Source organism: Dryas octopetala, chromosome 6 (assembly GCF_963921425.1).
Source record: "Dryas octopetala chromosome 6, drDryOcto1.1, whole genome shotgun sequence".
Classification (NCBI taxonomy): domain Eukaryota; kingdom Viridiplantae; phylum Streptophyta; class Magnoliopsida; order Rosales; family Rosaceae; genus Dryas; species Dryas octopetala.
In genome coordinates this window covers 10,938,503-10,963,060 of record NC_141371.1, presented here as the reverse complement: position 1 = coordinate 10,963,060, position 24,558 = coordinate 10,938,503, and the positions used below count along the sequence as shown (strand labels likewise).

Below are 24,558 nucleotides of genomic sequence, written 5' to 3'. Positions count from 1 at the left end.
ACCATTTTAGACTACAACAGTCTTTTACAGTTCCACTCCCTCAAATCACATATAACTGAGAAGGGAAACTGCTTTTCCTCGAAAACATTTTCCCGGGAAAATGCCAACTCCTGAGGACATCGGCAACCTCCCAATCGACATCACGTTTTCTCGTCTCGGAGGTAACATAAACCACCGGAATTCAATGTTCTCTTTTTTTCTTTTAGACAATTTTTATGTTGGGGATTGATAATTTGATTACGTTGGGATTGAATTGAAGAATGGTTGGTCGATCGGAAGAGGATACCTGGAGATTGGAGAAAGCGATTAGCAGCAGTGAGAGCTCGCATTTCCAAGGAGTTCGCTTCGCTTCCTAAGGATATCAATCCCTATTTCCATAGCTTGGAGCCCGATGGTTGGTTTTCTAACTCAATCCATGCCTGAAATGTGAATTTGTGATTGTATTTGGAATTGGGTCCTTGAGATTTTGTAATTTCGTTCCAATGGGTTAACTAGAATGCAATTTCCAGGAATTGGTTACTTAGAGGCCAAACATGTGTGAATTCTGAATTTGTGATTGTAGTTGGAATTGGGTCCTTGAGATTTTGAAAATTCCGTTTCAATGGGTTAACTAGAATGCTATTTACAGGAATTGGTTACTTAGAGGCCAAGCAAATTTATGATATTCTTGTGAAGTCAGCTCCGGAAAGTCGGAATATATTTGGCCGGCTATCGGGTGCTGCTGTAAGGCATTCAACTCTGTCTTTATCTGATCTGCACCTTCTACCTACTGGAGTTGTAATGTTAATATCTTTTGTGTTTTTGTGTATATTTCGTGAGCAGGGTGCTTGGGAATCAATTGTGCGTTCTTTTGAAAAGGATTGCATATATCTTGGTGAGGCTGCTCAAATAATGGTTCAAAATGTGAACTATGAGATGTAAGCATGTGCTATTGCAGTTGCCTGCTTGGTTCCAGATAAGAATAGTTATGGGTGTTTCTTTGATGTCAATGTGATTTGTATCAATTATTGTTTTCCCTTGTTATCAAGTCCATATCAAAAGAAGCAGGTGCAGAAGATTCAGCAACAACTAGCGGAATTAGAGCACAAGGAAGCTGATATTAAGAGAACTGCAGCTCTATCAGCAGCCAAGTATGTAGAGGCTTGTCAAGAGCTTGGACTGCAGGTTTGATTGTGGAACCCTGTTCTTGAGGTTTTCTGACTCGGTTTGATAGGTTTTTCTTCTAAAAATTGATGTGCAATGTTTGTTGGTTCATTATGTAGGGAAAAAATGTGAGGCTTGAACTTTTAGAGACTGCAAAATCACTTCCAAGCACATTTAGCAGGATTTTGGAAGTGTTGAATGGTGATTCTGTGTCAAGGGCTCTGGAGTATTATTCTAACTTTGTTAGAGATGCACACACAGAAAAGGATGTAAGGCAATAATGATTATTGATTTGGTTCATGATTGATGAAGAATAGCTTACTTTATTGTTTCAAGATGCTGATGCAAAGTTGAGATCACTGTGACTAATATCATAAATCAATTCTGTTATTTGTCAATGTGATTACAGAAATCTTGGGTTGTGTTAACAAACTTGAAAGATTTACGTGAACATCCCCCATCATTGAATGTCTCCGTGGGCTCAGAGGTTGTTGATTCTGGGAATGTTCAGTCAAGCTATGATGAATCAAACAATGTGAAAGCAGATGCAGACATTGCAGATAGTATAGACTGGGATTTTTCTGTGGACAGTTCTCAGATTGATTGGGATATTGGTACTGTGGAAGAAACAGATGATACTGGTAATGGTTTGGGTCCTTATGAAATAGTTAATGCCAGTGAGATCTTGCAGAGTTCTCCAAATGAAGCTGTTAAATCTGATCAGATCCTAGACATCCCTGTGTCAGAGATATCTTGGGATATCAGTGTCGAAACTCCTCAAGTTGATGTGATTGATGATGTCAATTTACCAAATGTAGTCATGGACAATCAAACATCTGTTCTTGATACTTCGACTCAAACAACTGAAATCAAGGAAGGCAGGAGCCAACTTTTGGAGACAGAGTATAGGAACAAGACTCTTGATGATCTGAATGAGGTATACAGCAATGGCATATGGCTGTATCTGGTTTTTTTTTTTTTCCATTTCTTTTAATGGTATAATATTGTCTGTTTTGAATTCTGCGGAAAGTAGTGATATGACTGAGAGATCTTATTAGTTTCGGTTTGATATCTGTGGTTAGATCATGGAGCTTCCTTGTCATGAGTTGATATTTGCTATTAATACTGTTCTATCAGATTAAAGCTTTTTTAAATCAGCGGTTGGTTGAGTTAAAGAATGAAGAAACTTTGACCTTGCAACATCAAGTCCAGGCAGTAGCTCCCTTTGTGCTGCAGCAATATGCTCCAGATGCCATTGAGAAAATGCTATGTGATGTTTCCTTGGCCATTTCTTTGCTGACAAATAGGAAAACACGGGACTTGATCATGATTCTCAACTCCAAAAGGTAATACCAAATGTTTTGACTGGATTTGTGTCTTTGCCAATTTCATTTAGGTGTTTATACTTCGAGTTTCCAATTAGAAAATCTCTGCACTTCCAAAGCAGTAAGAGTGGCAGTATTTAGCTAAATTGAATACAATTCCCCGTTAACTTTCTGTGGCACATAGACATATGTATAGCATCTTGGATGTAACGTCCTGTCTAGTGTAAGAAATAACTAGGTAATGAATCTAAAGAATATACTTGCATTATTTTTGTTTTATTCTTTCTTTGTTGCACAGTTACTCCTAGTTATGTTATATCTGAAAGATCCTTTATATCCTCATCAAAAAAAAAAAAAAAAAAATCTTGAAGTTTATAATCTGCTTATTTTGACCTTCAGATAATTTTTGTGTATTTGCAGTTTAAATGAATAGGTTAAATTTGTCTTCTGTTGTAGCTGTATTCTTTAGCATGCTAATTTATATTTTAAGTAGCCTTACCTTAAATCATAGTGAGTTAAAATGCTATTTAACACTGCTTTAGTTTTTCTTTTTAATGAAGTAGAAGGCATAACACTTGCATCAACCTTAATTTCAGATTTCTAGACAGACTAGTGAGTTCATTGGAAGAAAAGAAGCATCATGAAGTGAAGTTGAAAGATGGTTTAAATGGCTTAGCTGCCAAACGCATGGAGCTGCACAATTCATTATCTTCTTCCTGGCCAAAGCAGGTGAGCTCTTTCTTGATATTTTAATGATATAAAATTAATTGTTCTAGTTCTTCAGGTATAAAATTAGGAAATTTATGTTTGATGTTTTAGTTGTGATCCCTATTCTATGTCTGTTTCTTCCTTTTTCCTTTCTCTCTAACTTTGACTACTGAAATAGAGCTACACTAAAATTTGTCAGTACTCTGTTGTCTGACTTACGGCCCTATCAGAAGCCTCCTTTCTGTTTATTTGTGTCATGCACATGCCACATGCATGTGCAGAAGGCTGTAGCTTATTTAGTCTGTGTATCCACTTCTGAATCTATCCATATTCAAAAGATGAAGTCAAATAACTAAAAGCTGAAAGCTTTAGGTGGAGATATATTTGCTTCAGCCTAGATTAATCTGAAGTGTTGGGTTTTATCAAGGTTTGACTCTATTTGATGAGGCCTTGTTTTCATTTAAAGGTTATCAAATTAGAAACTGTAGTTATTAGCTCCCACTACTCTAAATTCCATAGCACCTGCATGCTTCTGCACCTTAGCACTTTATTGTATCCTAGGAAGTAATATTTTAATGCAGATCATGCTAAATTTTGTATTTACTATTTCCCCTTAAAAATGCTAGTGATGGTCCCAGGAACATGGTGGGGGTACAGTCCTAACCTATAGAATTTGGACAAAGCGGCTACTATTGATAGTAAGCTGCATGCTTTTGTTTAATGGCCCAAGAGTTGTACCATTGCATTAGATAGTGGCCCCTTGTATTGGTTTTCTTTCCATTGCAAACAGTGAGACTTTGAAGTGAAGGGTTATTTTGGTAATAGCGCAGTGATATGGTAACTCCTAATCTAATGATCTAATGGTCAAACTCAAACCCGATTTATTTATTAATTTTTTCGTGTTTGAGTCGACACATATATGTTGTGAACCAAAATTTCAAGACTACGACCCCTATCTCTCAACCAAAATGCATAACTCAATTCAGATGCTAGCAAAACCAAGAAATGAAAAACTCTAATTCTAGAAGGAACCATACAATATCAGATTCAGAAAAGAAAAAGATGAAATAAAAAATCAGACATTTTTTTTTTTACATTAAATAGGCTTAGTTGTGTCACAATTTGGTCATTCGTGTTTGAATTTAACTCGATCCATCTATAATTGTCATCTCTTCTCTCTCTCTCTCTCTCTCTCTCCCTCTTTCTGTTTGTGTGTGTAAAAATACTGTTATTTGGAGAAGTGCAACAATCCACCTTTTCTTTGTAATTGTTGATTTGAATATTTGGCACAAAATACTAACTCCTGGTTCAATGACAGGAAGCAGCTCTTGCAAAAACCCGTGAGCTGAAGAAGCTGTGTGAAAGCACCCTTTCATCCATGTTTGATGGAAGACCTGTTAATATAATTGGAGAGATCAATGCCCTTCTAACTAGTGGCCTTGGTGCATAGGAAGATGTTTACTTCTGAACTGAAGAAGCTATGTGAAATCACCCTTTAGTCCATGTTTGTTGGAAGACCTGTAAGTATAACTGTGGACAGATTGATGCCCTCTTCACTAACCTTGTTGTACAAGCAGATATTTGCTTCTGATAACTAGGGCCCATTCGTAAGCCCGAAAATATGATACGAGATCATTTCTTTGTTTTCATATTCTTGCATGCACTTATGGAACTTGGGCCCTTTCGTAATACTGAAAATCGGATCTTATTGATGTGGCAGTGTTTGATTGATACAACAATCCCGATGGCACCAATCTAGCACTAGTAATGTAATTTTCTGTTTTGGTGAACTTGGCATAAACCAAAAAAGTTAAAAGGAAGGTTAATCTAACTAATGGACCTAGGTAGCACAACAAGGTCCAGTCCATAGCCCATCGTGTCAGACTGAAGTCCAATGAGCCAAAATTGGGCCGCATGTGTTGTTCCCATTTTGTTTTGGGTTTTTTGTTTAAAGTCTAAAACAAAAAAACTCATGATTGATTGGTCCATCTGCAAAAACATGGTGATATGTCCAGTTAAAAAAAAAAAAAAACCTCACCGAGTGTTCGGCAGGGTACCAAGCGCTCGGCGCCAAAAACATGGAACATACAACATGGGCTTTATTTGCACAAAGTGAATCTACTTATCATTGTAACATTTTAAGTGTATTTGTTTATTATTAAAAGCTGTAAAATTGACTTTAGAGTAATTTATTTTTTTGTTTTTGTCATTCAATAAGCATTTATTCTCTTTACAAAAAAAAAAAAAAAACATTTCTTCTCTTTTCGTTTCAAATCTTTCAGACATTAAAGAAAATATGTCAGAAGTCCGCCAAATTCTGTCATATTCAATATATAATCTTGCAAAAATTTGTCACTTAATGTGTAAAGTAGAACAATGTGATTAGAAATTTGTGAAGTCGTCAAGTAGTGTATCACTTCAAAACTCTATAAGAGACGAATATATGTAGACATTTGAATTGATTATCACCCCTTAAGACTTCCTTATGCTAAAGACTGTGAATACATGAAAAGAGGGGCTATACAAATTAATGAATACCAGACCATGTAGCTAGCTAACTACAGACTGTTGTAATGGGAGAACACTCAATTAAAATCACACAGATCGACCAAGCCTCTGACAATCTAGCTGATTGTACAATATATTGGCATAGCAAAGATATCAAATATTGCAGTAGATTCAGTTTGTGTGAGTACTGATGAGTGATCAGTCGTAGCTAGTAGTGGCTATAATGTTCATTCAGTCAAACAGACAAATAGCTCATTGCAGGTGATCCCATGAAGCGAGTGTTGGTTGAACGGAAAGATCTCTCCATGAAGGGGTCAAGAACTCGATCCTCTCCAATAATGTTGAGCTGCTGTATCAGTCGTGTTAGAGATTCCACCACTTCAGACATCGGCGGTCGGAATTCCTTCACAGGCTGTTTGTTCATCAGAGTTTCAGGTAAACAAACAAAACAAAACAATCTAATTTCGTCAAATCATACAAGTAGAAGCTCAGCTGCATGTGTTCAGTTACCATAAGAATATTCACAGAAAATATGACTTGTTAAAACCTGCTTGTACCTGTATACAGAGGGAGACAATATCAGCAAAACGGGAGAGAGCCTTGGAGGAAACTGTCCTTTTAATGCCTGGATCGATCATCTCGTCAAGACTCTCACAGTCATGAAGCCGGAATGAAGCCCATTTCGCCAGTGATTGCTCTTCCCTTGGTCTTGAACTATATGTTTAAAATAACAGAATACTTTCATTATAGCATGGCAAGAATGCTGAGAGATATAAGAAAAAGGCGCATGGAACATGCATACCTATCAAAAGGTTTCCTTCCTGTTAATAGCTCCAAAAGCAACACTCCGAAGGCATAGATGTCACTCTTTGTGTTATCAAATCCTGGTTGGCCATGTTCGGGTGCATTGTAGCCAGTGCCACCAATAGCAAATTCCGAAGCCTGTTTGCATCAGAAATCCATGGCAGTAACAGTTTATTAGCAATTGTTTTCTATCAGGCTATTTGCAAAGGAAGTAGGAAATCCTCAATGTTATTCTCTATTTCGAAACAGAAGTGATTTATAGGTGTATATACCTTTAGTTTAAGTCTATTGCTTGTAAGTGGCCTCAGCACAGAAAGGCCACAGTCGCAGACATGAGGAACAAGTTCTTCATCAAGTAAGATATTGGCACTCTTCAAGTTGGTATGAGCGAGTGGAGGTGAGAATGTAGAGTGCAGATAGCTGAAAACATCATTTGCAAAGAGAGAACAATAAATCCAAAATATGATCAACAATAATAACATCAGTTGCAGTAAACTATGTAGTAAAGTTATATTTATTGGAACCGTTCCACAAGGTGTGGACTAAGAGATATGAACTAGTTAGGAGAACAATATAGAATGCTTACTCCAAAGCTTGAGCAACACCAAGAGCAATCTGGAGACGGAGGCCCCAAGAGAGAGGCTGGTATGCATCACTGTGCAGCGCATCATCAAGGGAAAAATTTGTAACATACTCATACACAAGAAGATGCTGTCCATACTCTACACAATAGCCAAGAAGTGTTACTATGTTTGGGTGCCTCAAACACGAAGCAATCCAAATGACATCCAAGAATTGTTCTTCTTCGCTGAAAGACAGTCCTATCATGTTGATGTTCCTCACAGCCAAAATCTGAAATAAAGGAATTACAGTAAAAAAATTCTTAAGCGTTTCATAGGAATTGACTGTTACTATAAGCTGCAATTATAATTCCAAGGAAAGTTCAGGTTTATACTTGGCCATCAGGAAACATAGCTCTGTAAACAGAACCAAGAGATCCTTCGCCGAGAAAGTTTTCTTGACTAAAGCTGTTTGTAGCTGATTGAAGCTCTGCCACAGTGTAAAGTTTTGCTCTCACTGGGATTCTGTGTTTATTAGAGAAACTTTTTCTTCTAGAATTTTTCCTGCTATGGTAAGCATGAGGTGATGGTCGCCTTGGAAGTAGAATGGGTGACCTGAAAGCCACTGTTTGCGGGCTTTCTTCTGTAGTAGAAGAACCATCTATAACCAGGTAAAAGGGAGCAAATAAGAAAATTAACAGAGAAATAAAAGTAAAAAGGCATTAAGAAGCCATGCAGCGTAAAAAGGCATTAAGAAGCTATGCAGCACAAGAAGTGGAATCAAACAAGTTCATCTGAAAATCTTTTGTTTGTGCCATCATTCAGATATCAAGACGTGATTTGTGCCATTAGTTAAAGTGTATGTACTTGATCAACCTAGGAGTTCAGGTATAAAAACCCTATCTGAAAAAGCATATAGAGATGATACCATCTCCCAAGCGTTCATTTTCAAAGCTGAAATGAGTTGGTAGCAGTTGGCTCATTTAAAGATGAGAGATCAGGTAAATATACTTGGAAGTTCACTATCAGTGGAATACTCTTTACTCTAATTGATTGCAAGAGTACACATTTCACTATTTCAGGATGGTGAACCTGTCAAAACTTCATTCTACTCTATTGAGGAAAATCTGTTAGCATCAATCCCAAATCTAAATGATTTTAAACTGACCTGTCAGCTATATTATATCACTAAGTTATGATGTTTCATATATATACTTCAATTGTTTACTTCTATATTGTATACATGATTGGTATGTAAGTGAGTGAGAGCTCACCTCTGGCAGTAGTCATGATTGAGAGAGAATTTGTTGTTGAGTTATTACTGCTCCCCAAAGTTATGAGCTTCTGTGAACGCGATTGAATGATGTGAACTGCAATGTAAAGTGCCACACATGATGCCACTAGCGTTCCCCCACCAACCATAAAAGCTATTCCTCCAGGTCCCAGCCTTTTCTTCTTGTGTTCACCTACTTTCTTAGAGGGATAGTTCTTCTCAACGGCACTTGACTGAGTTGTTGGAGGGGAAGGGATATTTGGTTCAACGGTCACAGCTTCCAGAGGGAAATTCCAGGGTGGATAGTTCTCCCCTACATGAAAATGATTTCCCCCAATCCTGAAATGAAATGCAATCAATGTAAGATTTTTACTTCGTTTACTTAGAGGGCAAAGGAGAGGTAATCACAACTGATATCTTACCATAAATTTGGAATGGACTGAAAATGATAGGGAATGATACCGCTAAAATAATTATCTTGGATGTTCCTGTCAAAAAAAAATTTACAAGCAAGTAATCGAAGAAAACAGATCAAAAATGAAAATCGCTTCAAAATGCAGGTAAGTAGAAACATACAGATCAGTTAGTGGAAGCTCAGCTAGATAAGCAACTGATCCAGTAAATTTGTTATTCTGTAAGTACCTATACATACACCCAATGAACATGTGAGATTGATATGACACATAATTGTGGAAATACATTATGCCAAGCACTAAAGCATAGCAAGTGGGAAAATAAAACAAAAGCAAAAACTCACAATCCAGTGAGATTTGTCAGGGTTCCAAACGAACTTGGTAGATCTCCAGTAAGGTTATTGTATGACAAATCCCTGCAGAAATCAGAAGTAAGAAAGGCATACTATATTGCAGTTCCTGACTGTTTTTGAAATAAGTATTTTGATTCTCTTCACTTTAGGATAACAAAGAAGATTAAAAATTGTGCATCGTCTGTATAATGACATTTTATTCCACATCAACTTAAAAGATCAAAGTCCAAAAGCTCTTATTTCATTTCACTTCAAATCCAACATTAAAAGAACTACGTGAAAAGAAACATACAGTTCTCTTAAATTCTGTAGGCCAGTAAACACATTGCCAAGGGGTCCAGATAACAAATTATGGCTTAGATTCCTGCAAGAAAAAAGGAATTCAGTTTATGACTGAAAAGCCATTAACCAAAACCAGTAAAATAAGCAGTCATGGAAAGCAACTCACAAATGCCGGAGAGTTTTCATGATAGGTAAAGATTCAGGAACACTTTCAATCAAGTAGTTGCATGCCAAATTTCTGCACACATGAGAGAGCAGGCTTATCAAAATTAGAAAAAGTAAAGGATAAAATGATCTGTAGTATAAAATTTAAACAAACAGTTGTGTGAAGGAGGCATTAACTTACATATGAGTGGCATTAGGGGGTAACAGGTTTGGAATTTCACCCACAATGTTATTGGAACTAATATCCCTAAAAAGAAGAAACCAGAAAAAGATTCAGCAACAGTTGTGCTTCCATAGTCATAGGCAAAGTCATAAAACAGTAGAATCACTTACAGCTGCTTCAAATTATGGAGATTATAGAGCTCGCCACCAAGGTACCCAGAGAGGTTTAGACCATGAAGTTTACTGCATAAAGTGAGAAGGGAATTCAGTTTTGGTGATATAGAAAGATAGTCCGAGTACGGTTCATAGTCAATGGAGGTATGTGCATTACAGGTATATTACAGATGGCCCAGAACATGACACTCCATCCCATGATTCATCACAAGGATCCCCACCATCCAATCTCCATCCTTTCAGCTCTGGTGGGTGGTTAAGGGCCATGTAAAGATCTTGAAGAGCTGTGACTGCAGTGCACAGAGTGAAATAATAAACAATAATGTATGAAAAGGAGCACAGAAAATGGTAAGCAATACTAGATAACATAAATCACATTGATTATGTGGCTATTCCTGCATATAAGGCATATTTATTTTCCCAAAAGGGTTCGTCCCTTGTTCTTAGCACAACAAACATCAAAGTCTATTTGGTCAATTATGAACGTAACGCTCATTGAAGCAAATGTTCTAACATTAACAAAACTATTTGTACCATATTTATGAGTACTCTTAAATACCAAGAATTGTACTCTACTACTCTTTCTATACTGCCCAGGAAATGAAGCGTTCCCTGAGCCATTTTTCTATCCAGCCAAAATGGCTTTGTTATTTTCCCGCCAAAGCTACGGCCCATTTTTCTATCCAGAAAATCATAAAATTCGAGTCTTGTAAAAGCGAAATTCTGTTTTAGCCCTTTTTTGTCCAGCCCATGAAAAGCGGAAAGTTTAAAGGTTTCGATTCTACCCTATTCTTTTATCCTTTTGTACTTTCTCAGTGACCAAACAGGGGATAACGGACGTTCTATAAACAACGATCTTCACCAAAAGTACATTAAACAGCGCAAAATCAAGAAGAAAGGGAAGGATTTAGTTACCATCAAGCGGATGAGTAAAGCCCCCGACCTGAGAAACCAGAATTGCGGAGATGACAATTACTGCGAAACACACACACTGACACTGTTTGGCCATTTTTCTGGAGAATCGGACTGCTCAGTCACGCACTCTCAGCGCTTTCCTGTGAACGAACACAAAGAAATCGTTAGAGAGAGAGAGAGAGAGGGAGAGGAGAGAAACAGTAAATTAAGTCTCTAAAGAAAACTCTGCTTGGTTCCCGAGAAAGAGAGGGATTAAGTAAGAGGAAGCTTTAAAACTGTTGGCATTTTCTTTCATTTTTCTCAATTTTCTCGGTAACCAAACGGAAAAGAGAGTGTTTCAAGAAAACAACTGATTAACTGACCGTAACACAATCAAGAAGAACACATTCTCGAGCGAAAAATCAAATAGTGCTAAAGACGAAAATGAGGTTGAATCGAAGCTATAAAGATATAGAAAGAATTGCGGTTTGTAAAATGAACCTTTGGAGGAAGCAATAGACGCAGAGAGAGAGAGAGAGAGAGAGAGAGAGAGAGATTGTAAAGCAGAGAGGGTTTGGAATGTGTGCTGTGGAGGTTGCAGGGAGCCAGAGAGAGAGAGAGACTGATATTATGTCTTAACGAGTATGAGAATCGTTTTGATTAGCTGGATTGCCACGTTAGCAAAAAACCGTTAGTCTCGTTATTAGCACATGCCGCCACTTCTCCCTGAAGTGGGCCTCGTACGAACCCGGCCCAAGCCCAAAATAGTTGGGCTCGAAATGTTGATTAAAAGAAAAAACAAAGATTAAAAGGCTTACTAAGATACTCTGTGGATCGTTCTCTGTGTGGGTGCACAAGCTCTCTTTGCCATGGCCGAACCAGCCAACAATCAGAACACCAATGGAGGAGGAGGTGAAGAGGACGATGATTACATGGGGAACCTCTCTCGGTTCCTCACTCCAGAAGCCTCCACCAGCCCTCCAAGATCTTTACCCAAAAAGGTAAGCTTGTAACTTTGTAAGGTTAATCCTGTTTGGTTCCCTAGAAAAATCTAGCATAAGAATCACAAAACCAAGTTCTGGGTCGATGCTGAATCTCTTTTTCGTTCTGGGTCTGTTAGTTTCCTCTTCAATTGCTTTGGAAAATGGTTTGGAGCATGAATTTCGTGTTTTTGAGCTAATTCCTCATTTGTTGGTGAACCAAAACTCTAACTGTGAATGTTTGCTATCTACCTATTACAGAGTTCCAATAGAAAAACCTCAACTGTTGAATCCACTAAGAAAAAATCCAAAGCACTAAACTGGCAAGAACAGCGTAAACTTGATAGGGAGCGAAAGCAACAAGAAGAGGATGAGAAAACCTTAGCTAACATAGAGGCTCCTATTCCACAATCCAACATAGGCTTCAAACTTTTAAAGCAAATGGGGTATACCCCAGGTTTAGCCCTTGGCAAGGAGGGCTCGGGCCTGGCCGAACCAGTGAAGGTGGACATTCGGCGTTCACGAGCTGGAATTGGGCGGGAGGAGCCTCATAAGGAGAAGAGGAAGAGAGAAGAGATAAGGAGTGAGGAGGAGAGAAGGAGTGAGGAGGCTTTGTTGGAGGAGTTTGGGTCTAGGCAGAAGTTGCAGTGGCGGAGTCGGAGAGTTGTGGTTAATTTTAAGAAGGCGAAGACAACTTTGGATCAATTGGATAATAAGGAAGTGTTGCCACCGGAGAAGAATGAGGACGAGGAAGAGGAGGGTGGTGGAGAGGTGGAAGAGGAAGAGGAAGATATTACAGAAGAGGTATGCTTCTTGAATTATTATGTTTTACTTTGTTGTATAATGGGTTTAATCAAGCATCCTTTTAATGCAATGTGACTGAATTTTTGTTCAAATGCATGGTTGACATGCATTGGTAAGTGTTTTAGATTGTTTATGACGATTGTCATGCAAATTGGAATTGTTATTGGGTTATGTTTTAGTTAGTGCCGGCTCTAGTAAATGGGAAATTTCACTGAAAACAAGTGCAACTATGAGTTTCTTTAGATAACATGATAAAGCAAATTGAACAGATGGTCCATTTTTGGTTCATGTAGCTGTGGCTTTTATATGATATATGTACTTCAAGAATTTCAATCAAGTTCTGTTGAGCATGTCACTGGCAATCATATTTTTCTTATTCCTACAGTACAGTGGTCAAGCTTATGATAAACTTTTAAGGTGGTGTTAAATGAATAGTATAAAACTAGGTCTGAAAGTTTCAGCTTTGTATAATTTAAGAACCAAGAGCTAAAATTGGGAAAATATAAGCTGATAGTATCCAGATTGTTGCTGTTCCATGCCAGATTTTCTTTCCTTAGTGTATCAGGAGTTAGGTCATTTTCCAGGCCTTGTAGACCTATTGTGTAATTGCATATGGGTTGAAGAGGTTGCATGCTGTGTCAAGTCTGTTAAGCCTGGTTGGTTGCAATGTTTCTTTTGACCTTTTGACTGTTGCTTGATATTCCTCGCGAAGTTGAAATATTAGTTTTCCCTGGAAATAACCTGTGATGATGATTGCTCTCTGCTGGCTGCAGGATTTGCACGATATATTGATGAAACTTAGAGATGAACATCGATACTGCCTCTTCTGTGGATGCCAGGTAAGCATAGTATACATCCATGTCGAACAATTCGGAATTTTTGGGATTTATTTCCCAAGCAGGAAATTTGGGCTGAAACTTCTTGTTTGCAACACTGAACTGCAATTCCATGTTTTCTTATTTTCATGTTATAAAATCTGCTGTTTATTTCAGTATGAATCAGTGGAGGCACTCTTATCCAACTGCCCTGGAACTAATGAAGATGACCACTGAACCAAATTCCCTGATGTGTGGACACCCAGAATGTCTTCCTTGTTTGACACAGCATACTGAGAGGTAATGCCAGTTCATATTTGAAGATGGATGCACTTGCTTGCAATGGAGACTTTTTATTTTGGCCGAATGACTTCCAACGCTCTGATATGCAACTTTCTGAGTGAAAAACCAGTAGGAAGGCAGTGAAGTTGTTCACAGAGAAATTCAATTGGAAGTTTCTGCAGCTAAACCCACTAACCTAGGTTGTGAAAAGCCCTATAATCGAGATTATAAGTTATACCCATTATAGGATTCTTGTGGCTATGAAATCTCTAATTGTTCGTTTATCTGGACAAATTTAGGGTCCATCAATATAAGCATGTAGATTCAACCTGCAAATCTTGTGTGTTTGAAATAGACTGCAGAAACCGTGTGTAGTACTTCACCTTGGGGTCCAAAGTGTAGCTGCTTTGTAATCGGCGACCCTTCATAAAAGGGTAATTCAATCTACACCCAATTGTTTGCCCATCACAGTATCACACTCATCCAATTTCATAATGTCTATTTTACTTTTATTTATTTAATTTGTTAATAATCAAATGAAAAAAATAAAATAAATAGATTTTCTTTCTCTTTTCCTTTTCCTTTTCTTGCCCTTCACCTTTCCCCCCTACCAGTTTCCCCCCCTTTCTCATGACTATGGCACACGCCATGCCTAGTAGTCATGGTGTTCAAAATCCATGGCTATTTGTTTAATTCTAGAATTATTTAAAATTTAGTGAGGATAAATGTTTAAGTGGGAGAATTTCTTAGGCTCAATGATTAAAAAGTCCAAATAAGAGAGTTCATGCCTGCATAAAATAGTTCACCTCTGAAAAAAGAGCTATCCAGCCCCATTTTAAGTGTGGGTTTTTTTAGCATTGCAAATTCTTTCAACCTTTCCTTAATTTTTTAAAAGCCTCGAGTTCTGAGTGAAAAATTGAGAGTAAATTAGTATGGAATGTCATTCCTCTTACTCGGTAGGAGAGGAAAAGACTAATAGAGGTGAATACAGAAACATATATACGTACAATATATCCTTAACTGGAAAGGTTCTTTAAACATAATTCATCAATTAGGTTAACAATCTGATTGTGTGATCCAAATTCGCATTAATAAAGTGGGCTGATTTGAAATGACCCTCCTTACATCAATTCCTTCAATTTTAAAGGAATTGGTCTTGGTGGGACCGGAGAATTCCCCCCACTTTCCTTTATCCTCTACCTACCAAAACACAAACACCCATCACTCTCTTATCCTTATCATAATGGTAATGAGTAATCCCACTAATTTATAGCCCTAGAGGAATTCAACTTCTTTTTCTTTGGAATCTTTGGAGCATAAATTATTTACTCCATTCCAACTCCATTTGAAAACTTTCCAGTCCACCAACCTGTTAAATTTAATTGAAGAATGAGCCACACCATATGGCAGGCATCAGTAACTGGAGAAGCTGAACCCAATTTTAGCCCAAAGTGCTTCAAAGCAACTCATAAACCACCATAATCACTCGATTCCAAAATCCAAAAAGTAAGTTAATACTGGGTAGGCAGTTCAAGCTTTCAAAGCTAACTTTGATTACGAATTTCCTAGTCTTTTAACACAAAAGCATAGTAAGTTTGGGTTGTACCAAACAAGAAGCCATAAAACATGCACAAAAGCATAGTAAGTTTTAAGTCACACTAAGGTGTCCATAAGAACCATAGTACAGAGGGGAATTCTTATAGTGACCAGTGCATCTGCTGACTGGTGGAGTCATAGCCCCTGGAGTGTCCAAGTTCCATGTTTTGCTGCCTCCTACTCTGTTGAGACAACTCAAGCTCACCAGAGTAGTGGCTGTTAAGAGGCAGTGAGAATTGACCGAGACCCAGATCAGGAAGCATCTCATGTGAACTGCTACCAGCCTCATTTCCCTTGAAGCCCCACGAAGTGGTCGGAAAGTGGTTGACGGTCCCAACATGAGCTGTTGGTTGCACCACAGGTGCCCCTTGGGTGTTTAGCATGGCATTCATCCCAACACCCGATACTCGGTTTCTGGAGCCCCATGGTTGATTTGACAGAAGAGAGAGAGCACAGCTTGAGTCAGTGACTCCTGTGATGCATTCTCCCGGAGGAATTCCAGGACCAGGATAACTGGTCCCACCAGCTGAACCTTGCAGGTAAAGGTCAGATGGAGTATTGTCAGAGTTGCTTTGCCATGGATGTAGAAGAAACTTTCCTGTAGCACTGACAGTTTGATTTCCAGGCACCCGCTCGGTTGTTCTTGTGGTAGCCCATGCATCCCTCCCAGAAAGCCTTGGGTATGCAGTGAAGTCCATCAGAAAGCTTCCAACTCTGCTGCTGTTTTCTATCATTTCAAATAAAACATTTTATAGCAGTTTATAAGTAGGGCAAGAGGAAACTGAAAACTACACAATTTACAGTCATAGAGTGCAAAAGAGGGGGGGGGGGGGGGGGGGGGGGGGGGTATTTTAAACAGATATTCAACTAATAATGTGATGATGTCTAACCAAAGATGGATGAAGAGAGTCGGCCAAAACGCGAAGACAATATGGATCCAGGTTGTGGCTTCCTCCGACGCTCATTATGACCAGCCAGGCGTCTACGGCAACTACGTTTTCCTTGGTCAAATTCAGGAAGCTGGTGAAATCTGGGTACAGACTATCAGATAAGTTGTTAATTTTTAATGGAAGAAAATTATTTTTCATTATAGTAGAGCATGAACCAAAGACAGAAATTGGTAAATTAACAAAAGAAATAATAGACATTTAATTAGGGCTAGCACAAGATCTGGATCCTATTTAAAAAGGGCATACATAGGTTGTGAAACAACTGGGAGATCTGAAATTCACCTGATCCTACCACTGAAATGTTCTTGTACAAACCTATAAGAAGCCCTTGGCAGAAAGAGCTAGACCTATTTTTCAAATTAGCAATCCTCATAAACATAAATTTAAGAGCATCCTAGACTCCTAGTTGAACTAGCAACAGAAACAAAAACGTTTGTCAACCTCCAAACTCAAATATGATAAACTATTATCAATGAACAAAACAAAATATAGGGCAGGTATCATTAACTTAATAACCTTTAGATCATATGCTGCTGCTAGTTTCAAAGGGTCATCTTAGATCTAGAATAACAAACTATTCAAGAGACAATAAAATGTACAAGTTTGCTAGCACTCAATAGAGGATTGCTGAAGCAAAGTATTATTTAGTATATCAAGAAATTTGGTCTCATGCTTGTATAGCTTGCACCTCAGCTCTCATTTAGAAAAATGTTTCTCACTTGGTATATTTCTAATGGTGGACCTACCATCACACTGATCTTATAAGAGATTTCCAATACAACAAAAATAAAAAACCATTCATGATTGTATGATTTATACCATTTAATTTCTGTACTATGTTAACAATTTATGGGCAAATAGAATATCAAAACCATCATAGATTGAGTTATATATGAAACTAGATGATCCTAGAAACCATTACAAACCACAGGTAAAATACAATTGATGCTAAATTTCAATCTTAATACTTGCAAAACACACAGAAATCACAAGGTTCCCACATAGGCTATTAAACAGATCAAAAGAGCATTCATAAATTTAAGAAGAATGAGTTAAATGAAACAGCATTTGTTATTGTTTCAACCCAAGATGCTGGTCTAATCAATATGACATCACATTGCTGCAAGCGATTCATGAGTCCATGCAGCAATTTGTGTTATGTTATGTAGTTGTGATGATTGATATGTTGTATTGTTATATTTGTGTTATCCTTGGACCTTTTATGATGTTTTTTGCAGCTGGTAGGTTAGAGGCTCTGAATGGTTTTTAAGTGGACAGCTAGTCCACTATGCTTGTATATTTATTTTTATTCTAAAAACACCTTTGTGTTTCTCATAAAAAATAAAACTTTAAAATTAGATTTTTTTTTGGGACAATTTTTAGATTGTTGATCTTATTCTAGTTTCTCAAATAATGAACGTCTAGTGAACTGCTGGAAGTTATATTAAAATCATATAGTCCAAAAGCATTCAACCATGATGGATTTTAGCATAGAAAACTTCTAAATGAGACCTAGTACTGGTAGGTTCACCTATAAGCACTAGGAAAGACCAAGTATGAGGCTTTGCAGCCCATTCTTCATGTCCAGTTTTGGAAGGTAGATGTTTAGATAGATTAGTATGCAATATAAATTAAGTGGATCCGTATGATGCATTGATCAAACTTTATCGAACTTGTGCCTTTTTTTAATCCCCAGAGTAAAAGCTATGAATTTCCAAAGAGAAACTAAACTAGGAAACACCCATTGGGGATGCACAAACTGTCTAAAACTTTTAAGTTAACTTTTAACTTAAAAGTTCCAGAATAGCTTCAAGTTTTAACTTTTAAGTCAAAATTCTTAGAAGCACAAACTGTCTAAAATATTGTATAAAACCTATGTCATCTATTCCCTATCCCCACACGTATACTCCAAAGATAAACAATTAAAGCACACAAACATAAACAAGCCCCATACCCAGTCTACAAACCAACATCATGTGCACCAACAAACCAGAACAGATGCAGTAATATGAACAAACTCAGAGAGGACAAGCAAGAGATTGTGCAACAAAAAAAGAAAACACTACATGGCCAAGCACAGCAAAAGTGCCAAAAAGGTCCAGACTCCTTCCCAAAAACAACAAAGAAGTGAACGTCCAAATTCAAAACAAGAAATACCCAAATTAAACCCAAAAACGACTACCCAGACCAACTTTCCATGTAAACTAAACAAAGCAATACTAAACTAGACAGCCAATTAAGAAAGCAAGTAAATCCAAAAGACCTCATTAAGGTCCAAAACAGCTCACATACAGAAGAAATTGACAATTGGGAACAAACATAACTAAATTACGAACAAAAATGTACAAGCACAAGAATAATTTATCAGCAAATAAAACTTGAAAGTTGAAACTGTATGCGTGGGAGTGTGTCTGTGCCTATAAGGAAATAACAAGTTAACAACAGTTGCATATAAAAACACATAAAAAAAGAAAAAGGCAGGGGGTTGCTGACCTGCTACACTGTTGGCAAAACCTCTGTTCAAGACCAGCAACAATGACCTTAGGGGACTTGGAGTGCATGCCACAGACTTTGTGCCTGGAATAGTAAGCTTTGGCATCACTCAGATCTACCTTGCACCCCTCAACCTGACACCTGGGTGGCTGACTCGGCTGAACCACCCCACCCCTTTGCTTTTTGGGCGGTGTAGCTCCAGAAGAGGATGACCCAGCAGCTGACCCGGATTTGAGTGGAGCTCCGAGACCCACATCCTCAAAGTAGATTTTTTGGCCGAACTTGAGGCCGTTGAGTGACTCAGTGGATGAGTTGGGCGGGGAAGAGGAGGAGCTCCCTGAGTCGGTCATAGAGCTCGAGCCCATTTCCATGATTGAGCTCTAAAGCCCATTCAATTCATAATGAACGCAAATTGAACACAGAGAGAGAGAGAGAGAGAGTGAAGGGTCTAAAGGTGTGGTGGTGAGGGAGTGATAAAGGTGGTGAATGTGGAGGGGCAGTGAAAAGCAGACACCTGACAGTGGCCCATGCCAGCTCTGAGGTTCCCAGAGAGATAGAGTATTTGTGTGTGTGAGAAAAGTGTGGTACACAAGTCTGAGGGACTAACTGTTCACAAAAATAATGGAGCAAAACGCAGAAGAGAGAGAGAGAGAGAGGTATGGTATGGTATGTACTTTATGGAGCTCTGCCTGCCTCTTGAGGCAGCTTTAAGAGAAGCCCTTTTTACTAATTACTATGACTCACCTAGTCACCTGTCGTTTTAGAAAACTTTCCTCTCTCTCTCTCTCTCTCTCTCTCTCTCTCTCTCTCTCTCTCTCTCTCTCAAAAGGATTCAACTTTAAAGGAGTGGTCTTTCGCTTTGCCTTTTTGCTGGGATATGGGTGCCCATATGCATCATGCAACATGCATGGGGCGCATCATTTGGATTAGTTGATTTCAAATGTCTAATTTGCCCCCCTGCTTTCTTGATTATTCTGTTTACATCATGATTTACAATTTCACACCAACCTAATAAGAAATTTTCTTATGCTTCTACTTTTCCGAGTTGAAAATTTCTTAAGCCAACCAACAAGTACTGTTTGCGTCATTAAATTTTAGGCTCAATTACAAAATACACTCATTAATTATAAGGGATATTTTATATTGGTTTACGAATAAAAAAATATTTCAGATTAGTATACTAACTAATAGAAAACTACAAAATAGTATATGTTACAAGTTTCGTCAATAAGGATGTTAAATGTCAGTGTAGACAGTATTAACGTGAATTTTTTAAATGATGAAAACATCAAATTTAAACCACATAGATTAATGATGTCATATTTAATTTTATTTTTACAGGTTCAACAGTTTTGTTAGTTTTTTTTATAATAAATGTGACATTATTAATCCATGTGGGCATGAATGGATCCAGGAATTAGAATTGGGGGAGGGGGGGCTAAAAAAAACCTGTACAAAGAAATTTCATTAATAAACATAAAAGATACACCTAGTCAGGGGGACATAGTGAGCCTTACCCCTCAAAATGCATATCTATACAAAAACATAGACAAGAAAAAAAAACCAAAATAAGTAAACAATGAAACATGTAATGAAAATACAAGATAAGTCTATGAAAATTGAACCATGCGCTTCTTCACAACATAGAAATCCTTAATTACTGAATCTATATCTATACTATCAGAAAGATCTTTTTCAATGTTAAGAATCATACAATCATCAAGAAACTTAAAAACCCATCATCCATCTTGTTTCGAAGTTGAGTTTTAATGATCTTCAAAGATGAAAATACTCGTTCCATTGTTGCAGTAGAAATAGGAAGAGTCAACACTAGACAAATTAATCTATAAATCATGGGGAAGTATGCAAACTTTTTTGTTTCAACTAATTGCTGACATAAATTAGAAATATAAGATGTATTATGAAATTTGTGATCAGAACGCATGTCTATCTCATAAAATGCACATTCTATTCTTAAACTAAGTAACTCAGCTGAAGTGAAATCTTGAGGGTAGAACTTCGTAGCAAGATCATGTATATGATCAGTATTAAATGATCTGAAATTATCTCGAGGATCCAATGATGAGCTAAGAGTAAGAAGTTCCACTGTAAGGGGTGTAAATCTAGTATCTAACTCCACCAACTGAAAGTCTATAACAGCATAAAAAACATTTACACCATAATAGTGCTTAACTATTATAGAATTAATTTTTTTGCAATAACGACTTATACCCACCCTATAAAGAGCACCCAAATCAGGCATAACAATGTCATATAGTTCACAAAATGATTCCACATTTTTCCAAAAAGTAACCCATCCATTTTCTCTCAACTCTTGGAGAAATACTTTTGTTGTTGAAACAAAATTCAAAGTATTTACGATGTCTTGAGATTTGTTCTGCAATGCTTGAGAAAGAAAGTTAGTGATTTTCATAACCTTATTCAACAAAAGCAAGTTAAACACAAAACCAAATGAGGTCATCCTATTAAAAAGACTATTGGCTTCCCCATGTATATCTTCGTTGATTTCACTTATAAGCATTTTTTGAAGCATTGTACTAGTTGAAGCAAATAACTCAATCAGGCTTCTACTAGAACGAAAATGAGACCCCCAATGAGTAGCCCCGACTCGTGACAAAGCACACATTTGATTTTTCCCTGTACCTATCTCAATCTTTCCTCTAACAAATCTTGAATTTTATTTTGCCGAATAGCTTGTAATTCACAATGACAAGAATCAACAAAACTTACAATGGAAGTTAGCATACAATAAAAATCTCAAACATCACGCACACCTTTAGATGCAGCATTTAAAGCTAGTTGAAGACGATGAGCAAAACAATGCACATAATAAGCATATGGACAATCTTGAATAAATAATGCTTGTAACCCATTCCATGCCCCACGCATATTGCTAGTACCATCATATCATTGGCCACACATATTTTGCACTTGAAGATTGTAACTAGAAAGAACCTTAGATATCTCTTTTTTAAGAATTATGGATGTAGTGTTGGGAACACTTACAATGGCAAAAAATCGTTCTTGAATAAAGTCATCATCATCAACAAACCTTAAAATAATAGCCATTTGTTCCTTACTAGTTACATTAACCGATTCATCAACAAGAATACAATATGGTGTATCTCCAATTTCATCACAAATCTTCTTCCTCACATTGTTAGCCATAATATGTAAGATTTCCTTTTGAATTTCAGATGCAATATACATAGTATTTTAAGGAGCATTCTCTAAGACAACATTTGCAATATTCGTATTCAATTTTGCAAACATTTTTAACAGATTCAATGAAGTTGCCTCGATTGAATGAGCTACTAGATTCATCATCACCTCTAAAAGCACATCCTTGATTTGCTAGATGCCTACAAGCCTCTATTGTGGTCCTAAGTCGCAACCGGTTTCGCTCCACTTGTTGCAATGATTCTCTATTCATTTGTACAAAAATATGTGTGGATGGGTTTCTCAAGAGATCCCATTTTTGCATATTTCTATGATGAGTTGACTCTATAGCCCTTATATGCTTAAGGACACCACATCTACTTCCGTCATTAACCCTCTTCCAATTTTGATACCCCTCCATAATAAATGTTGAATGAGAAGGTGGATTAGTATCAAAAAGGAAGCAAGGAAAACAAAATGTTTTGCCACTATTAATTGAATACTCAAGCCAAGGCCACTGAGAATACCAAGAAGCTTGAAATCGACACATTTGTCGTCCATCAAAAGAGGAAGGGTATTCTTTTAATTTATGTTGCCATGGTCCTAAGTGCATATAGGCTCTTCGAACATTATCATGTTCATTAATATGATACTTCCATATTGTTTGACGTAATCCTGGATCACATTCAAGAGCACTAGTAGTAATCTCAATATTTGGATTCAACTTGACTCTTTGAGTCTCAACTCCTTCACTTTGAGACTCAGAATCACAAATTGGTGCAGATGAAGAAGGGTCGTTTGTCTTCTTAAAAAAAAAGAAAGAAGATTTTTTCTTCGCTTCAGAATTTGTGGATGATCCGACATTATAAACTAGAACCTATTGGTAATATATTATAAACATGACATGTAAGGATATTTTACAAAACAAAATCAAACAATAACAACCTATTTTTCTAGCAATATACAACTAGAATTAAATATTGAAATTTATAACTTACTTTGTTTCCAAACTTGCACTTTCAATAATTGAGATTAAGCTTAAAAGTGCTTCCACATCAACAAATTACACAAGTTTTCCTTGAGTTCCTGAACAATTTAGATAATCAAATCTTAATTTTCATTTAATTTTACAAACATTTAAGAGTAAATTATAAATATCACAACTATTGCATAAAAATTGAATCCCTAAATTCTTAAATTCTTAAATCCCTAAATAAGTAAATCCCTAAATGTCTAAGAGTCTAAGACTAAGAGAATAAAATATGAAAGAGAGAAAGAGAGAGAGGGAGGGACCACTTACAGTGAGATGAAGAGAGGCAGAGAACTTGGAGTTTGGGAGCGGCTGCGTGAATGGGGAACATTGAAAGGGAAAGTGGCTGCGTGTCTGTATGAGTGGAATTGTGAAAACATAAAGGAACTTATGTTTTTTTTTTTTTTTTAACGCACATGCAGGATAGTAGGAGAGGAAGAGTGGGGTAAGCTGGGTAAATTCCTTTTTTTTTTTTCATTGGGTGAGCTGGGCTAGGCTAAATTTTATAGGTGTAATTTTTTGTTTTAAAAAAATCTAGGGTGGGCTTTAGCCCTCCTAGCCCACAACGTGGGTACGTCGCTGCATATGGAGCAAATTTGATGTTCACATCATTCGAAAAATCCACATCATCGTTGTTCAAAGTGGCATTTAATTATCTTTTTTGATAGAATTCATAACAAATGTGTTATTTTGTAACTTTTTTTATAATGTGGATCGGTCTTTGCCAACTCGGCCGAGATCTCTCGAGCCACGAACAACCTGAAACTCCGATTAGCGAGTCTGGGCCAGGTTGAAAACGAAAGGGAGTCTTTGCGTGACAAACTTGTTGATTTTAGGAGCAGTTTCTGACGTTTCAGAGTTGGGGAGGACGAGAAAATGGCTGAGATTGAAGCCATTTGAGTTTTGGGTTTTTGGTGAGTCAACACGCTCATTAATTCACAGACTCACTCTATAGCTACTGCAGCCTCTGGTTTTTTGATGTGTGCTTTGGAATTGGAGTTGAATTGCATGTTGGAGTACTGAAAAGAAAGTGAAAATATTTGCAAATCTTTTGTGACTAGTTGTTCTACTTTGCATGACATCTATTGTTCCTAGGGGTGTGATTTGGATTGGAAAATCCGAATCCGACCGATTCCTATCCGAAAATTTCCAATTTTATTCCGAATCCGAAATTGCCGAATCCGAAAATGCCGAAATCCGAAAATTCTGAAAAAAATTGGATTGGAATTGGAATGTTTATGTAAATTCCGATTCCGATCCGAATTCCGATCCAAAAAATTTCGAAATGTTCCGAAGACATTCCGATCCAATATTTCCAAAATTATGCCAATTTATTCCATATTATATATTTTATCATTTATTTAGTATGATACATATAACATATATTTTAAAAAAGATGACTAATACTATTAATATAAACATATGTACATTATAAATATATGTGTATCATAATAACATAAATGGTAAGTTGGTAACACAAACACCCACATTTTTCCGTACATGTAATTACTATTTTTTTTTATTAGGGAGGGGAATTGAAGATATGGAGCAATTCTACAGTTATTCCAACTGGAATATCCCACCAATTGTAATTACTAATTACTAAATATTTAAGCTTATTATTTTCAAAATTTCAAACATGATATATATATATATATGTGAGT

The 24,558-nt window shown here is 37.1% G+C and overlaps 4 protein-coding genes and 1 pseudogene across 4 annotated transcripts; 2 read left to right on the top strand and 3 right to left on the bottom strand.

Annotated features, from left to right (window-relative positions):
- Window positions 1-19: 19 nt before the first annotated feature.
- On the top strand, window positions 20-4,884 carry LOC147282327 (CDK5RAP3 protein homolog). Its single transcript, XM_086247624.1, has 10 exons — window positions 20-161; window positions 260-394; window positions 629-723; window positions 823-917; window positions 1,029-1,164; window positions 1,263-1,412; window positions 1,553-2,080; window positions 2,281-2,489; window positions 3,065-3,197; window positions 4,495-4,884. The coding sequence occupies exons 1-10, from the start codon at window positions 101-103 to the stop codon at window positions 4,624-4,626; spliced, it is 1,674 nt and encodes a 557-aa protein (XP_086103750.1). The 5' UTR covers window positions 20-100; the 3' UTR covers window positions 4,627-4,884.
- An 834-nt stretch (window positions 4,885-5,718) lies between these two features.
- Window positions 5,719-11,256, bottom strand: SRF2 (STRUBBELIG-receptor family 2). Its single transcript, XM_086248398.1, has 17 exons — window positions 11,148-11,256; window positions 10,786-10,925; window positions 10,028-10,160; window positions 9,868-9,939; window positions 9,716-9,781; window positions 9,536-9,607; window positions 9,380-9,451; window positions 9,079-9,150; window positions 8,898-8,963; window positions 8,744-8,809; window positions 8,323-8,660; window positions 7,444-7,709; window positions 7,075-7,340; window positions 6,761-6,908; window positions 6,487-6,626; window positions 6,242-6,398; window positions 5,719-6,096 (listed from the first exon to the last, which is right to left on the bottom strand). The coding sequence occupies exons 2-17, from the start codon at window positions 10,877-10,879 to the stop codon at window positions 5,920-5,922; spliced, it is 2,205 nt and encodes a 734-aa protein (XP_086104524.1). The 5' UTR covers window positions 10,880-10,925; window positions 11,148-11,256; the 3' UTR covers window positions 5,719-5,919.
- A 346-nt stretch (window positions 11,257-11,602) lies between these two features.
- Window positions 11,603-14,116, top strand: LOC147282325 (D111/G-patch domain-containing protein). Its single transcript, XM_086248611.1, has 4 exons — window positions 11,603-11,765; window positions 12,006-12,548; window positions 13,322-13,387; window positions 13,541-14,116. The coding sequence occupies exons 1-4, from the start codon at window positions 11,634-11,636 to the stop codon at window positions 13,598-13,600; spliced, it is 801 nt and encodes a 266-aa protein (XP_086104737.1). The 5' UTR covers window positions 11,603-11,633; the 3' UTR covers window positions 13,601-14,116.
- A 628-nt stretch (window positions 14,117-14,744) lies between these two features.
- On the bottom strand, window positions 14,745-19,064 carry LOC147282324 (squamosa promoter-binding-like protein 9). Its single transcript, XM_086247809.1, has 3 exons — window positions 18,685-19,064; window positions 16,132-16,271; window positions 14,745-15,968 (listed from the first exon to the last, which is right to left on the bottom strand). The coding sequence occupies exons 1-3, from the start codon at window positions 19,053-19,055 to the stop codon at window positions 15,343-15,345; spliced, it is 1,137 nt and encodes a 378-aa protein (XP_086103935.1). The 5' UTR covers window positions 19,056-19,064; the 3' UTR covers window positions 14,745-15,342.
- Window positions 19,065-20,294: 1,230 nt separating this feature from the next.
- Window positions 20,295-22,332, bottom strand: LOC147282323 (uncharacterized; annotated as a pseudogene).
- Between the last annotated feature and the right edge of the window lie 2,226 nt (window positions 22,333-24,558).